The 17,568-nt window shown below is 43.5% G+C and overlaps 1 protein-coding gene across 2 annotated transcripts in view; it reads left to right on the plus strand.

Annotated features, from left to right (window-relative positions):
• CBFB (core-binding factor subunit beta) overlaps positions 1–17,340 on the plus strand; it is a 41,736-nt gene extending 24,396 nt beyond the window's left edge. Inside the window, exons 5-6 of one of the 2 annotated variants that reach the window (XM_048958558.1) lie at positions 2,652–2,747; positions 15,137–17,340. In XM_048958558.1, the coding sequence (XP_048814515.1) occupies positions 2,652–2,747; positions 15,137–15,205 (165 nt within the window). In that variant the 3' untranslated portion in view covers positions 15,206–17,340. Of the gene's footprint in view, positions 1–2,651; positions 2,779–15,136 lie in introns of both variants that reach the window. The other variant, XM_048958559.1, reaches the window with a different exon arrangement.
• The last annotated feature ends 228 nt before the right edge of the window (positions 17,341–17,568 follow it).

Here is a 17,568-nt window from a genome sequence, read left to right on the forward strand (position 1 = left end):
CCTCCTTTCTTAAACGTTTTAATATGGCTGGTGGCAGTGGAGCTGACTGCTGACATTGATCCCTACCTTACACTGGTGTCAGTGAGTTCAGGTGCTTCCAGCTGTGCAGCACAGTGCCTGCAGTGCTCCTGCTTTTGCCATGTGAGTCTTAGCAGCATTCGTTGTCCCCCTGCCCACCACCCCTGCTGTTTTGGGGAAAGCTTGCTGTGTGCCAATCTAGCGCTCTTGCATTTTCCCATCTCTTACCACTTCTTACTAGTGCTGGGATCAGGTATGTTTTCTCCTTGTTGCCACGGTTTTTGAAATTCTATCCTTCAGCAGGTCAGAAAATGCCTCAGGAAGGAAAGCTACGTGCCCAGTGAAATACTTCAATTGTAACTTTTAAGCTACCATTCTTTCTATTTAATTCACAGCAAATTAATGTCTCCCTCCTAAGCAGCTTTGCCTTCTGTTACTGGGGGCCTTGGTTCAGCTGCTCCTTCAGCCTTCTTTCTGTTGGGCTAACAGAGTGCTTGGGTACCTTCTCCATCCAGCACTGCAGTATCCCTGAGTTTGCTGTTTGCCTGGAGCCTCATTAAAACACTGTTTTTGTCTCCAGTACTTTTGTGTGTCTTCTGCAATGCAGCATTCTTGCTATGTAGCTTCTGTAGTTGAAGTTGTTCTTATAAAGGCTTGTCCTGCTGAGCTGTTGTGGTGGGAGCTGTGGGTGTGAGTAAGCCTCTCCTTTGTGGGTTTTGTTTCCCTGGCTGAGAAGCTGTTTTGCCCCATTTTTGTATTGCTATGGTTCATGTTTTGCAAACTCTTTTCATCAGTGGGCTCCTGTCAGAAGTATTGCTCCTGAATAAAACTAGGGTGGATGGATGATTGGGTTTCCTACCTCCAAATTTGCTGGGCTGTAATTGCCAGATTTGGCTGACATTTGAAGAAGGATAGTTAAACTCCTGTTGTTTGAGCTTCAGAGAAGTTCAGTTTCTTTTGTAGTGCATCTCTGAGGCCAAAGCAGGATCTTTTGATGCATATATTTTTTACTTTAAGTTACATTCTGATGCTTTTTTTCCCCTTTCATTTGACATTAATAAACCAGCTGTCAGTATGTGTTCATTCTGGATGTCAACAAACTGATTGTTCTCTGAAATTCTAATTCAGCTTTTTTTGGTTTACAACCACGTTTAAAAAAATCTCGTGGCTGAGGCTGTGTAGCTTTTTATTACATGGCCACTTCAAGTGGTGGTAAAATGCAAAAATCTCGTACAGAAAAATCTGCTTTCGTTTAAGTCTGTCCCCTCAAAAGTGAGAGGGTAACGATGACGTATGGAGCTGCTGTACACCAGAAAGAAGGCAGCTTCTCTGCCATCATCAGAGAGACAAACTTAGCTCATATTTTATCTCTTCTGCTTTACTAAGAACAATATCACCTTTTACTGCGAGACCTTAGCTGCTACGTGCTGCGTGAACATTGAGGTATCTATAAAGGGCTGAATTCTACTTTTAAAAATAAGTCAGACTTCTCTTATGGGCAGCTTTAAAGATTGCCTTTGAGTGCAGCTTTCCAGGGACCTGGGTGCAGTTATTGACTGACAGCTGTTTGTCCCTATCTGTGCTAGGCCACGAGGGGCCCTCACTCACATCACTTCACAGAGCGCCTTCCAGGCAGCGTGATTGTGCCGGGGGCGAAAAAAGCAATTGAATGTTCTCTCAGCCTAAAGATGTTTGAACTGAAATTAAAAAATTTATGCGCTTAGTCCCTTGGTGTATTAATATTTAGTTGGTTTCTCACAGTGGTTTTGTCCTCCAACAGTCAAGGTTAGGATTGTTACTTTTAGGAGAACTGCCGGCTTGAAAATAATGTGTGTACGTGGGAATGACGAGCAGAGATAGCAGTGGTGATAGCTGGAAAGTTACGAGGAGAGAGAAGTAATGCTGTTTGTCCCTTACTGTCTTCATGATGTTTTGAGCATTAGTTTATTAGAGGTATTTTCATGCATAATCTACATCATGCATAATTCTCTTGAAAAGAAGCAACAAAGTTGTTGAAATACATGCAGAGGAAAGCCTACAGTTTATGTGTCAGTGGTGGAATAGTTTCTGCCCCATGTTTTTCAGCTAAATTTAGGTTATTTAAATACGTAAGGTTCATATTGGTGCACCTTCCACAGCTTTTGATGAAATTGAGGGTTTAATTACTCTGTAACTTGGATGTAAATTTTTAAATGGGAAGTAATTAAATTACCATTGTGTATGTCGTGATGCTAATGAACTCTCTCAGTATACCTGTGGATATTGTTTTCACAATTACTTTTGTAAGGCAGTAAAGTGTGTTGCCTCTTTCGTCTAACTTCTGAGAATTCTTAGCTTTCAGAAAATTTTGCAGCATTTAAAATGACTTCTGACAAGCCGTTCTCCTTCTAACATGTATGTAAGTGATAGCTGTAGCTGTACTGTAGCTTCGGCTACTTCTGCTGTAGTGATGAAGGTAGGTAGTAACTCCTTACCTTACAATTAGCAGCTGCTAGAACCGATCTGTGATCTAGCTGCTTCTGTAAGACACGCTTGTCTTTACTGTCAAGCGATCCCTAATATTCAAAAGAAAGGTTCATCTGATGGAAATGAAGGTAACCTTCTGTGTCGCTTGTTGTCGTGTGGTTTGGTAGCAGGAGGATGCATTGGCACAACAAGCCTTTGAAGAAGCTCGAAGAAGAACCCGTGAATTCGAAGACAGAGACAGGTCTCATCGGGAGGAAATGGAGGTGAGGGTTTCACAGCTGCTGTCAGTAACTGGTTAGTACTTTCCCAAAACTTAAGATTGTTTTTTAATTTGTGTGTATAATGTTGTGGATTTTGTTTGTTGTCCAGTTTTGTCGTGTACCAATTACAAAATGTGTTGCTTCCAACTTTTCTAAAAACAAAAACAATTCCAAATGTTTGAAGTCTTGTCAAGAATTCTGATTTCTAGCCTTTTATTCCTCTCTGTAGATGATCAAGTGGGTACTTGAGCTGTAAGGCTATTCTTGTTCGCTGCCACATCTCTAGCAGATATGGGGGCATCTTTTGCATGAACACAGAAGAAGCTTGAGGAAATGCTGGCAGATTATTTTGTAGCTGGCTATTTTACACTATGGAAAACATTACCACTGACCTTAATCACGTGCTACAGTCTGCTTTCTTCCACAGGTTGTGCTTTCTTTTCCTCTTGCTGGTTCTTACTGATGGGGAGTCTCACTCCCCTCCTCCATTTCACTGATACGGCTCTCACTACCCTGTGCTTTGCTTCTTTAGGGCCCCACAGTCTTAAATCTTTTTTTTATTAGAGCAGAAATTACTGGGATTAAGAAAAGAGGAGCCAGAAAAGGGAATGGAAACCAGCTGCTCTAAGATGTTAGAAAGACAGGAGCTGTAAGAGGATGAGTGATGCATAAGGAGAGTTGGCAAGTTAAGACAGACTGTAGGTCAACCAGAGACAAGGGATGAAACTGAAGGAGTTTGAGTTTGTCTCCCTTACTACATGAAGAATTTCCTCATAACATCTAATCTAAATCTCTCCTCTTTTAAATTAAAACAGTTTCACTTATCCTATCGCTGTAAGACAGCGTAAGAAGTTGGTCTCTCTCCTACTTATAAGTTCCCTTCAAGTACTGGAAGGTCACAGTGATGTGTCCTAGATGTGTTCTCTCTCCCAAGCCAAACAAACCCAGCTGCCTCAACCTATTTTCATAGGAAAGGTTCTCCAGCCCTTTGGTCATCTTCATGTCCTCCTCTGGACCCACTCCAACAACTCCATGCCTTCCTGTGCTGAGGGCTGCAGACTTCAGTGCAGTACTGCAGGTGGGGCGTCTCAAAGGCAGAGCAGAGGGGGACAGCTGCCTCCCTGCCTGCTGCTACCCATCTTCTGGTGTGAGCAAACATGACCAATCTGCTGCTACTCGTGTTTTTAGAAAGCTTTGTTACTGCTAAGCTGCTTTTCTTTTGGCTGCACTGATAGTTGAGGTGGTTAAACAGACTTTTTTCTTCCAAGTGACAGTGGAAGACACTGAGCATGAAAGTGAGGAGGAGAGAAAGATTCAGAGAATAATGCCTGTCACTTTGAAGAGATTGCCAGAGTTGTTCTTGCTGACACTGACATGGCCAGGTCAGATGTCAGCTGTGTAAAGATAAAATCCTTGCCTTTGTACCACTGAATCCTTGGAATATCTGGACAACCTGGATCATTTTTGTTTCTGTTGCATCATAGCTGGAAACTGTGACTTCAAAAGGAAGGTAGAATCTTACAACTATTTGTAGATATCTGAGGCAGCTTGCCTTAATTTTAACTATGTTGTAGGAACTTGAAGGCCAGCCTTACATCTTTTACTTACATCAAGCTTTATTTACTTTCCTTTGCTACACCCTTCTTATCCGTTCCTGCTAACTGAATGCTTAAAGTTTGGGGATTCTTTGAAAAAGGGGAAAAAAAAAAAAGATTTCCTTGAACTTCTGCAGTTCTGTGGAGTTTGATTCTTCAAGTGTAGAAACCCCTTATTTGCAGCTAAGATGCACAGAAATTTTCAACTAAGAGTGAGATTGAGGTAATATCAAGCATCTGGCTCTTCATAAGGGACATCAAAGCTTGTGGCAGTAAGATGCAAACAACGTCCCTGGCCAGCTGCAGGAGCTGGATCCAATAACTTCTGAAAATTGTCTCTCTCCTTAATAGGACAGCAAGCAGTTGTTATTAAATGATGTCATTATTAGCTGTCAGGACCCATTTTTCTCTTAAAATAAGAATAGTCATTTTCTCATCTCTGAAGCACTGGCATAGATCACCTACAGAAAGGAAGAAGAGGACAAATAGATATCTGGAAGCGTGTTTAAGCAGAATGGAAAAGTTGCCAGATTCAAAATTAATTTGTGATGTCAAATGCTGATGTTTTTTCAGTAATTGCAACACATTTTGTTATGTGTGCTTCATTTTTTTTGTGTTACTGTATATGTTTTAATGCATATAACCACTCTGGGTCTCAAGACTGCACGAAAATCACAATCTGGGGGCTAGGGTATAGATTTACAGTGCATTCCTCAGGAGGAATCAGGTTTCCAAGTCGGGCATTGTTTGCCTGACTTTCACAGCAGTCGTATTCTAGTGCAACGTTCAGGCAGGATCAAATGAACCTTAATTAGGAAGCACTTAAATGAGGAGCTTGTGATCATCATAAAATTCTGAATAGAAAAGAAGGCATAACCGCATTCACGTTTGTTGTATTTTCCTGAATTTTCCTATGCTCACAATGTTGATCAGCTTGGAAATGCAGCTCAACAGTTACAGACTATTGCAGACTGTTTCAGTAGGTCCGACTGTGTCTTTGGCTGCAGCACAGAGATGGTTGCACTTTAAGGTTTTTATAGGGCAGTTAGAAGTGGTGGATGCTAAGCACGCCGAGTGAATTTTGGTTTGTTGTGCTCCACACAGAGCTCCCCGCAGCATGGACTTTGTAATGTTACGTGTTTCGCTGTTATTCTTTATTATTCTTCAGGTTTTTCTTTCCTGCTAAGCATGGCATGGACAGTGCAACTTGAAATTGCCAGACTTGGAACAGGATCTCATCAGCATTAAGGATTACTTTAGGAATTGCGACACTGTCTGTAAAAAGCAGATTTCCTACTGTAGAATTAAAGGCATTTCAGCTTAATAGAGACCAGATTCTGCTTCAGTGGGGGAGGGAAGGAGAATCCTGCAGTATTCCACCCACTCTTATCCTAAACAGACGTGCCAGCTCTTTGGAAACATTCATCCGTCCAAAGCCTGGCAGCATCTGAAAGTGATCAGATTCAATTCCTTATTTATAAAGTTTATTGTACGGAAAAAAAACTCCTACCCTTAAGTCTCACTGTGGAGTTTTAAAACAAAGTTGTATATTTTTGACTAGGAGTGATCCCAGCAAAGCTTGTTGAATCGTTCGAGTGGGGGTGGTAAATTGTTCCAAGTTGGGGTGGTAAGACTTTAAAAAGGGGAAAAATAGCAAGTGAGTAACAACTTAGGAATAATTACTTTTCTAATTTTAATTGTTTCCTCTCTTATTCATAAAAACAGAAAAACCCAAAACAAACTCACCCCTCAGCATGCTGTGAAGTTTGTTTGCCCTCCTTTTGTCATGTAGTGCGCTTCCTATTGATGGCTTCAGTAGCACAGCAGATCCCCATTTTGGTGAGGGAAGGATTGGTAGTGCCTGGTAGGTCATGCTCCATTTTCCAAAAGTGACTGTTTTGGTCCAGCTGCAGCATTCATCCCAACACGAGTGAGGTATTATACTGTGGAGTGAGAGTGGATTTAAGCAGTTTGCTTCAAGTTTTTAAGTTTTTCCTAGTTGAAACGTGTCCTGCTATACTTCTGATGTGTTTCACTTTTTAATATAAGATGGATTTGCTTTCTGTCAGTGTATGTATAGTGTTGGTCACATCAGATACCACAAATCTTACCTCACTGCACTCAGAGCTCCTCTGTTTCAGAGATGCTTTTGAAGTCAGTGAGTGTTTTTAATTAATGCCTTCAAAATTAATAATGTATTCTAATGGCTTTCACTTTCCACAAAAGCACTGGAATGCTGAGGCAGTAAATATTTAATGATGCACACGAAGAAGGACCTTATCCCCAGGTAAAGCATATTTGCAGTGTGTTATTTACAAATAAATAACTGTATGAAGTTCCATGGAGCTGTGTAGCAAACTTACCCTCTCTAGTGACTTCCTACCAAGTGAAGGCTGACTTTGCTTTCCAAAGCAAAGTACCACATCAGACAGAAACTGAATTGGAAATATCTGTGCTTTGTTTCCCTCAGCCAAACTAATAAGAGAAGGGAGGGAGGAGGAACGGCGGTGAGGCAGGCGCATCTCTGTATCCCTTTTTCTTGGCTGGAAGAGCTGGTGTGAGTGTGTTCTGCTGTCGGTGTGGTTGCAGCATGAATGAGCAGAGTAGGGGTCACAATAAGAGGTGTGCTGTGGAAATTACTGTGAGGCTGCAGACTGGAAATACCTGAACCTTCTAGTAAGAACTTGGCTTTTTATTCTGCATTCTGACACAAACTTTGCTACGCTGTCCAGAATGACTTAGAGAGGTTTCAGCAGCCCCCAGTTGGTGAGGCCAGGAGCAGCAGCAGCTTGGAGCCATGCTCAGCCCAGGAGGGCAGCAAGTGAAGGCTGCACACCAGAGCAGAAAGTAGGAAGCAGTGGACTCTCAGCAAGGTAACGAGAGGAGGATATTTGTTTGCAGATACTTTTTGTGAAGGCTTGTTTTGCATGGGCAAACCATGGCTTTAAAATGGAAGCAAAGTTGCCTGAGCGCAGTTTGCTCTACTCTTACTCTTGTGCCCGGCTGATTGTGCTCTGTGGATTGCTTTATTTGGGGCTGGGTTGGATCCGTTCTCATTTTTCCAACACAATTTGCTCAACAGGCATTTTGGAAATGGGCTGTTTTTCACATTACTGCCATGCTTTTTATTTTAGCGACGCTGCAAGGAGAGAGGCAGAGTGCTCTGCTCTTCTGTGCAGAGCAGCCCGGCACTGTGTCTGTTTGTGGTCTTGTGCTAAATTACACTAATGGCAAAGCAGAACCATTTTAGGAAACTGTACGAATTTCTCATTTTTAAGAACGTCCACGTTTTGCTGAGGAATGAAATGTTTTGAGGCTTTTTGTTGTTTCTTTCAGTGGAAATCCCCCTCGATAGAAATCACTGAAAATTAAAATAAAAAAAAAATTGTCACAAACTTTAAATATTCAATCCTGTGATGGATTTCTACACGCTGACCGGTGTGTGATGGGAATTAGGAGTTGAAATGAGAGGTATTCACTGAACTGTGCTCAAGTTGTGAGCTCTCTAAATAAAACAAGGTTTTATTAAAGAAATGCATACAGTTCACAACTGAAACAGAGTGAAGTAGGAGGACCGATTTTCTTCCGAAGTTCTAAGTGATGGAGTTATTTTCCCTTCTTAAAGAAAGGGGAATTTAATATCAAACTATCAGTGCAAGCAAGTGCCTTAGCAGTAGGTCTTTTGGTCAAGTGTAATTTGCTTCAGCAAAAATATAACGTGCTGATCAGTTTCTCTTTCTATTTGTTTCGTGGCAAATTCTGACTTGAGATTTTTTTCCCCTGAAAAAGTTAATCTGGAATGAACTTAATTACTGCCTATTGCATGTACTGTCCAAAATGACAGAAAACAAGATGAAAATACTCTGAACATTAATAAAGCTTTTCGGGCACGAAAGAAATCCAAACCATTACTTCTCTGAATGCAGTTGGTAGTGCAGTCCTGGGGTGTGTGAATATATAGGATATAATATATGAGATGCATGTATGTTCCATATTGCATACTGCATAACTGAGTGGAAAATATGAAGGCTGGTGTGTGGACGTGTGATGCCCAGCAGGGCTGTGTGCTGTGAGCCCTGTGCCCGTGGGTTGCAGTGGTGTGGCCGTGCTGTGTCACAACTTCTGACCAGCAGATTGTTTTTTTTTTTCTGACATAAGCATTCCAAAGCACTTCTTACAAAACTATTTGTGCTGCACAGAATCAATGCTGGATATAGCACAGAGGAGATCGATCTTGCAAATCGGGGAATACTGTAATATAAGCATCTTATTTCAGTCAATGAAGGTTAGAAAGGGGCTGAGCAACAGAGGGATACGGTCTAGAGGTAATCAATATTAATTATAAATTTATAACCTCTCTACCAGCCTTCAAACAATGCTGCCTAAAAGGAAACGTTCCAAGCCTTTCTCAAGTTTTCCTACGAAAGTTAAAATTCAACTGGTCTCTACTTGAAGCTTGTAAGATCTGTTCACCTGCTTTTTGCTTTATCAGCTTGTAATTTTAGTCCAGTTACCATTGTGGACTGAAATCTCCAGCTTCGTGGTGGCTTTTAAACAAAGATAAAAACAGTTGCAGTGATCTCAGGCAAGGGGGTGCATTGGGAATTGGTAACCAAAGTGTACACACTTGGTGTGGTTGTGCATGGTACCTAAAGCAGCTGTGTGCACTGTTAGGGAGCAGTGCCTGCTTTTGGAAGCAGCTGTCTGGCAGCTTGGAATGGAGTCCTGCCTGAGGTGGGTGCTAAATGGTTCTAATCCGTAGGCTTTGTCAAGAAAACTGTGTTCCAACTGAGAAAAAGCAGTGAAAATGGATACGTAAATTAAAAAGCAAGGAGTGTAGAGTCTGAAAACTGTTCTCTAAGGACTTCAGCCAGATATCCAGATCTCCTACCAAATTTGAAAGTGTTTTCTTTTCTTTGAATAGTACGAGTGGTGCTGGCTGTATTTAAGAAGGGTCTTTCCCATCCCAGGTTGAAGTGAGAAGGAGAGGTGTCAGCACAGTGGGCATTACAGCCCCAAACCAAGCTGTCCTTAGGCTGGCTGGTGGAGGTAGGCCACCGCGTCCCATGCAGATACCTACACCTGCTGGGAGTGCAGGGGAAGTCATGCTCATTAAGCAGCAGCTCAGAGGAGACCCTTCTGTTTGTTGCTTGGTTGGAAGCGGTCATTTTTCTAAGTATTGCTCTCTTTGCTTCCACTTGTTTGTTTGGGTGTTGTTTTTCTTTCTTTCTTATTCTTTTTTTTTTTTCTTTTTTTCTTTTTTGCCCTGTGGTTGTATGCTTTTTAGAAAAGTATCTGTGATGTATTCTCAGATTTTTTTTAATCCTTTTCAGAAGGTTGACAGTCCTTCTAAGAGAATCCAAATGTTCACTGTTTAGTTTTTCATAACATAGCTTGATCTTTCACTTATTTAGTAAATTATAGATGATAGATGCCAAGGCACATAATGCATCTGCTCTGTCTGCTTCAGCAGCATGGGTCTGCCAGAAGGCAATTAAGAATTGCAGTGGAGTTGTCTGTGGAAAGAGTTTATTTTGGCTACTCTTTGTGGCAGCCCTTCTTCAAACTATCTTCCTTTTCCTCCCTACCCTCCACCAGTGTCCCAAGTCTACATGCCATGCGTTTAGTTCTGCTGCTGATTTCACTGCCTAGCATGCAGAGGTCCTTGATTTTTTGATTGCTCATAGAAAGTGAGGCCCTTCCTCCTGACAGCTCTGTCCATCCTTTCTAAATTTACCTCCGGCTTTCCCATTTCTGCTTTCTCAGAGCTGTTGTCACATAATGGGACTGCATTATCTTTTCTTGCTGAACTTGTGGTAGAGGTGGGTGGTGGTCTCAATTATGTCCCAGAGCTCTGTCTGAGAAGCTTCAGAGTTGGGATGCCCAATGGAGAGAAGAATCTCAGAGTACAGGTCACTCTTGAAAGTGACCCCCACACAACACACGCTTTTGACAAGTCATGTACAAGGAGCTGCACAGTGTTTGCTGTGTGGTTTGAGGCCAGCAGAGTGGTAAAGGGTGTTACATCTGGAAACTAAGGAGAGTTGGTGCAAATAGGAATGGCAGGAGTACTTAGTTGCATTTTTCCATTGTTTTCATGAATAGAGTATGATTACAGACACTCAAAGACAGCTTGAAGAGTTTTACTGACAGTGTTGAAAATGTGACCACCATAGCGTGGGGCAGGGTAGGATGCTTGGAGGGGGATGCTGGTGTCTTAACTGTGCTGACACCTGGAGGAGCTGCTTGTCTTCCTCCTGAACTGCCACGATGCCTACATCTGTTTTACCCAAGTATCCCAATGAAGCAGTGAAGCACAATTGCTGTCCAAAAGAGTCACCATTCTAAGATGATGACTTCAAGCTGTCTCATTTACTGGGAAGAAAAAATAATACTACCGCATTGCATTCTCAGAATGACTTTCAGCCTGTTCTGATCACCTTATACTTGGGTTTGGGAAGATTTTGAACATGCACAGTTGAAGAGAGCATTGCTGTGGATGCTCCTTGCCATGGATGGCCTTTGTTTATCATCAAATCAAAATGATTGTCAGTAGCTTTTACCTTGTCTGTTATTCCTCTGTTTCATCAGCCCATGAGTTCAGTGTAAATAGATCTAGACTAGAAACGTACAGGAGGTTTTGCAATATTTTTTTTGTTTGTTTGTTATTTGGTTGGTGTTTTTTGTGAATTCATTCCTGCAATTCTTTTGGTTGGTCATCATGCTGTCTCCTCCATTTGAAATGGCTTGTGGCCAGTTGTAATTCCTTCCGTATTGCAGAAGTGTTACAGAAGATTTGCATGGTTTCATGTGCTGAAAGCTGAATATTTTAGGATATTGAAACTCCCTGTGTGTCCATCACATTAACCATTCAGTTTTGTGATATTTGGAAGGAAGCTGCCATTCCGTCACAGGAGAGTCACAACTGCGATGGGATCCACGTACTATTTACGACTGACTGTTTCACAAAGCAACAGCTGAGTAACATTCAAGGTAGTCCTCCTTCCAACTTTAATCAGCGTTTAACTGAAAAATGAAATACAGTGAGATAAGATGGATCACTGCTGTTTTCTCATGACTCACTGTGCATGACTCATGGCAGGGTACTCTGCTTCCCAATGGCAAAGACAGATGCATCTCTTTTAATTGAAGCAGGTCTCCTTAATCTTCGGGAACCTGAGCTCATTCTTCATAGAGATGCTTCTGCATGGCTTCACGAGGTGTGTGTTTCAGAAGTTACAGCAGAAGCTGCAATTCAGTGGATTGATTAGCTGTGCTGAGAGTTCTGGCAACGCCATTCTCACATCTCTAGAAGGAACCTCTGTCTTCCTGTGACAAACTGAGCAGAACCACCAGATGACTGCCACACTGGTGGTCATGTTCCTGCCACAAACGAGCGTTCAGAACACTTGTGGCATTCTTGTGAAAGCTGTTTTTTTTACTCTTTGTCAGTGGCCAGAAATATCACCCAGTTCCTGATGCTCTGCTGCGTCCTCGCTGTCTGCACGCAGTGCAGGGGGATTTCTCCTGTTCACCAGTGGTTTTAATTTTCAGCTGCATATGCGTGTGGTGCTCTTAGCACATTGAGTGCTGCTGTGGTGGCTGCAAACCGTGCCTGTGCACCTTGGTGCAGCAGTGAGTGGCGTGTTCCATGCGTGCACTCCTGCACTGTAGTGCCACATGAATAAACAAGGGCTCCTGAGTGAGAGACAGCTGTCATTCCAGCACGGGGCAGTAAACCCCCTTACTAAAATGCAGAGCTGCACCTTTATCCACGCATGCTTCCTATGAAATACTGCAGTGCCTGCTCTCGGTACGTTTGGGGGTGATTTGTCATGCCTCCTGCCCATCACTAAAAGGGCAGATCTGGCAGCCATTCAGTAGTGGCTTCTGCAAACCCTACAAGTAGCAGTGATCTCATGAATCACGTGAATTCTTTCATATGTCCTGAAAGAAAAGGCCGCTTTAGGCAGAGCGTAAATGCAACCATATGCCCTTACGTTGGAGTCTTTGCTGAAATTTGACAATACAATTACTGTGCGTATGTTTTCTTTTCTGAAAAAGCAGCTCTGTTACTTTTAAAGCAGAATAGCAGTAGTGAACTTGGCTTTTTCTCCAGTAAGGGTGAGAAGTGTGTGAGTACAAAACAAAACCAGTGACTAACTAGATGGGTACCGCTGGGATTTTGGCAGCTCCTCATCAAAGAGCACGTGCCTTTGTTTCTTCTTAAAGACGTGGGGAGCAGTCAGGAGCAGAAGAAATCTTGGTACAGTCTGGTTGATGGGAGAAGGATATGCGAAGTGGAACTGTTGCTCCTTTGTTAACTTTAGTACAGCTCTCAGTGCAGAAGTGTCTGTTCAGACACAGAACGGCCGTGCTGTGTTCAGGAGAGTCTTTACATCACAGTTGAGTTTTCTCTTGAAGAAAAAGAAATGAAGTGTGGGGTTCTTCATCGTTAACTTTTCTGTGGTTATGCTGAATGCAAAACTGAATGATTCGGGTTTACAAATGTGAAAATCTCAATTAAGTACAGTTTCCCATAGTTCTGCATCTCTACAAAGAAAGCAATTTGCAGATGTCCTTCAGGGGCTGGAAGGAGTATGCCATCAGGATTTAGAATCTCCTGCACTGTATGTGATGACACCCACTTGTTTCAGTGTGATCATTCACATTACTGAGAGGTCTGTGGGTTTGTGCAGTGATGCTGGCTGCTGTTTTTAGGGCTGTTCTGCATGTGTGAGCGCCGCACTGCTGGTCATAGTGGCTGAGGGAAGCATCAACAGAACAGAGCGAGAGGATGATCTGACCCCTGAGTAACAAAAATCCTGCATCAGTCCAATTTCTGTACTGGATATGTAAGTGCAATAGGTGCCATCTGTGGTATTCAAAATGGTGTTTCCAAAGCGGTAATGGCAGTGTGACCACCAAGAAGGTCAGGAGGGAATATCTCCTCTGGAAACGTGCTGATGAGTACAGGGTTTATTCAGTGAACTTCGTGTGTATCAGGATGGGATTATTGCACAGAACAGGAAAACGTAGCTCCAGTACTTCAATGGGGGAAGGAGGCTGGGCTTCTCCTCCTCCTTACAGCTGAAGCTAGCCAGTCCTGCTGGAAGCACAAAGTCAGCCAGATGAGGGAGGGAGGGAAGGAGGGAGGGAGAAGCGAGCAGGGAAAGAGCCGCCCGCATTAGAGAGCGTGGTGTTGGCAGTGGCTGAAGGGCTTGGGGCTGGCAGCCGAGCATGGGAGGAACAAGCAGCGTGCTGTGAGCTGGGGTAACCGCTGCTGGCGGGAAGGCTTCCTCTGTGTCAGTAAGTGTGACTCAGAAGGGTCGGGAGCACCGCAGAGCAGCGTCATGTCACCGTTAGTCACAGGCTGGCTGAACTGCTCGCATTGTTCTGTGGCACCGTGGGAACGCAGGGATGCTCAGACGGCGAGCGGCCGCGGTGCTGCTGCCTGCGTTTGGGCCGTGCTTGCCTTTCACCAAAGCACAGAAGGCTTTCTGAAGGAGAGAGGCGTCACTCCTTTGTCATAGTACTATTTGTTTGGGGCTTTGTTTTTTATTGTTTCTCATTGGAGAATGCAGTTCTGAAGGCCTGCGTGTGGCAGCTCGCTGCGGCCGGTGCAGCTCGTGGGGCTCCTTGCAGCAGTGAGCGCCAGCAGCTGAGAGCACAGCCCTGTTGTGGTGATTGCTGCAGGGCAGCGTGCCAGCTGTGCACCCCGTGAGCACAACACCCAGGTGTTGGTACTAAAGCACTGTAAAGTATGGCTAGGATTGAGAGAGTGATAGAACGCTTCTCCTAGACCAGAAGCACCGCCTGAAAATTGAACTATATGAATGGCTTTGTAAGCATTTACTTGCGTTTCTGTTTGCTGCTTGAAGGCAGCCTGCTTGTGCACAGAGGAGAAAACTCAAAATCCTGGGGTTATGTCTCTGAAAGAGGAGGGGCATAGTGTTCACTTGCAGGAGAAGTGATGCACAGCTGCCCGCAGAAAGCTCTCACCCACAGTAGGGCAGCTGGGGCTCCTTGTCTGCTGTGCCCTGCCACAAACCCTCCTGGTGGATGGAGGTCAGGTCCTCCTTGCCTTAGAGGAAACACAGCACACTTGTGATCCGCAGCACGTGTCTGTGGGATTGCTGTGCTGGGAGAAGTGGGGAAGCTAGCTGTGTGAATATTTGATTGCCAGGTGCAGAAAGCAGGTAAGTGTTTTGTACAAGCACTGATCAATACTGACCCATTCAAATTGTGTCAAAAGCTCTCCTTGTTTAAAGGAGAGTTGATGTTACTTTTTTTAATACAGGGACTCAACCATCAGAACCAAAGTTTTCTTAAGTTTTGTATTATTGCTAACTTTACTGGTGCACTGAATAGTATTACTCCAGTGAGTGTGTTCTGACAAAAATATGAGCGTGTTTGTCAGTCTGCAGGTTCAGCTGTGCTGTTTTGTTGGTGTATGTCTCTCTGTTCCATAACAAGCTAAACAAGATGTTTGCCATACGCACACGCTGGGGGGAGATCTCTATGGGGATGCTGTGAAGCATCTGCCATACTCTGCCATGCTGGTATTGTAATCTTGACCCTGAGACCGTGTGCAGGAGAGGTTAACCGAGGAAGGGAACCTCACAGTGAAGGAACTCGCTCTGGATGGAGGGGTGGAAGCCCTGCCTTGCTGCTCTGAAATTACTGTGTTTCTGGCTTCAAACTATTTGTTTTTTTGACGTGTGCTTAATGTGCTTATGAAACGAACTGATGATTTGAGTCATTTTGTTAATCCTAAACATGTGTTTATTAATGCAGGCAAGAAGACAACAAGACCCTAGTCCTGGATCCAACCTAGGAAGTGGCGATGATCTCAAACTACGTTAATCAGCATCAGCAGTGCCATGGGTCTGCAACATACATTGCTTCTACTTGGCAAAGGATTGAATAAAGACCAGAAACTGTGATAACTGGGTATATTATGGTCTGTTTCCTGACCTGCGGCAGTCAGAACCACCGTGAACTGCCATGGTTTGCACTATGTTTATGTTACGATACCTGCATTTCCCATGTTAAGCATGTAGCCAGTGGCAATTTGAAATTTTGTTTTTCTATGCAAACTTATTTTTGTTGGCACTATTTTAGTGAAATGGAAACTTATGCAGCTATAAAAACTTGTTTTTTCTCAACTGTAATAAAAATTGTCACTTAAAAATAGGTCAAGATATTACAGATTAAAAACTTTTTTTTTGTTTCTGTTATTTTTTTGTTGTGTTTTTTTCTTTTTGTTTGTTTGGGGTTTTTTTTGTTTTGTTTTTTTTTTTTTTTTTGTAAACTGCTGGAAGCCAATGCATTCCAAGCTTAATTTTTTAATATGGGCTTTTGGAGTTTTGATTGTCTTTCTCGTGCTCCTGCTTTATTTTAGATATGCGTTCTTATCTTTCTTTCCGATTTCTTTTTTTCTACGTTTGCAAGACCTGAAAACTGCTGACATTATTTGGCGTTACTTCCAAGCTGAACCCAGTGAATCAGTGCTGTTGGGATCGGGTTTCAGACTGCTGGCTCGTCAGCCTTACAGTTGCAGTATTCTTCTAACCGCTGAACATTCATCGGTTCCACTTTTTAAACGATCAAATCTTAAATCTGTGTTGTCATGCACGAGTGCATTCTGCCCCAAAATCTGTCTTACGTTTTATTCAGCATTCAGTGAGTTTGGCTGGTTCTGGTACCGCTGTATATCAGTACCTTACTGAAACTCGTGGGAAGTCGCAGGCTGGCTTCTAGTTTATTCAGGGATTTTTTTAAAGAGCGCTTACGAAGGGATACTGCAACTCTACGGCTTGACCCAGCAGCACACAGACTGGGAATGGAGGCGATGGGTGATGTGTATGGAACGGTGTTAAGATGGCTGCTTCGAGTATATTTTGTATCTTATGCTTTTTGTAAAGTTGTGCTGGATGGTGAGGAGCTGAGATGAAACCTCAGACCGTGCATGGGATGCTGCCATTGAATTGTACGCAAACAGGGGCCACGCCGCAGTCAGTGCTGTGTTTGCTGGCTGGGTACGGCTGGGGGAGAGTTAATCTGCGTGGATTTCCTTCCTTTCTTCGGGTGGTGGCGGTGGGGAAGGGTTCTGTGCCACGTTTTTCTTTGTATCCATCTGATATCTGAAGAAAATCAATTGGAAATGTGGTGTCGTTTGGCAGCGTTAAGATACGTGATCTGATCTCACTGTGTTGTTAATGATTTTGAGGGCAGAAGTGCTGTGCAATAAGAGCAGTGAAATCTTCATTAAATTCTATAACTAAGGCAACTACGTTCCTCGTTGGCGGTGATGCAGTGGGTGCAAAACGGGTCTCGCAGAAATGTTCAACATGGAGGAGAGCCTTTGTGTGTTAACCAGGCGATTATTTAACATCCCCTTCATGTCAATAACTGTACATGAGAATGCCATCCAATAGAAATGTTCTGATATCCCACCCGCAGTGGGACGTGCCCCGGAGATGCGCTGTGCCCTCCTGTCCCTTTTGCTCTTCCTCCCCCAGAGAAACGTTTCCGAGGTGTTTCTGCACCGCGTGCCCCAGCCCTGGGCCTCCTCTGCCATCTGTGTGTTTTTGATGGAATAGCCTGCAGGTCTATTTTAAAAGGTTTTCCTAATGTTTCGGATGGTGGTTTTAAGCCACGAGTACACAGGAAATGATGCTATCAGCTATTAACGTTGCCATCTCGGTGTAAATACCCAACCTTCCCTGTCGTCATTTAGCATTCTGCTGCTTCCGATATCTTAATGCTGGCATTAAGATCACAGCCCTTCCCTCTGCTGGCTAGCGAAGACTTTTTAAAGTGCATTTTAAGTTATTGATGCAATTTGATATTTTTTCATGATTTCTATTTAAACTGAAGTTGCATCATCTTTCTCGGATTCATCTCCTGCAAGAGTTGCCTTAAGCTACAGGATCGCTTTTGCTACCTTTTGTGTTGTACGTTTAACTTTCATAATAAACTTCTGTGTAGTGAAACAAGTTGTTGTGAGGTCCTTTCTGACACTGGGAGGCTCCAGTGGGGGCACACCGCAATGGGGGCAGTGGGCTCTTCAATGGGGTCTGCTGGGACAGGGTTGGGGAAGCAGGCTCCCACTGAAGAGGGGAGCTAAGGAAGAAGTTCGCGCTCAGGGCGGTGAGGCACAGGCTGCACACAGAGCTGGTGCTGCCCCATCCCTGCACACAGCCAAGGTCAGGGAACAGGGCTGT

This window comes from Lagopus muta, chromosome 12, assembly GCF_023343835.1.
Source record: "Lagopus muta isolate bLagMut1 chromosome 12, bLagMut1 primary, whole genome shotgun sequence".
NCBI classification, from domain to species: domain Eukaryota; kingdom Metazoa; phylum Chordata; class Aves; order Galliformes; family Phasianidae; genus Lagopus; species Lagopus muta.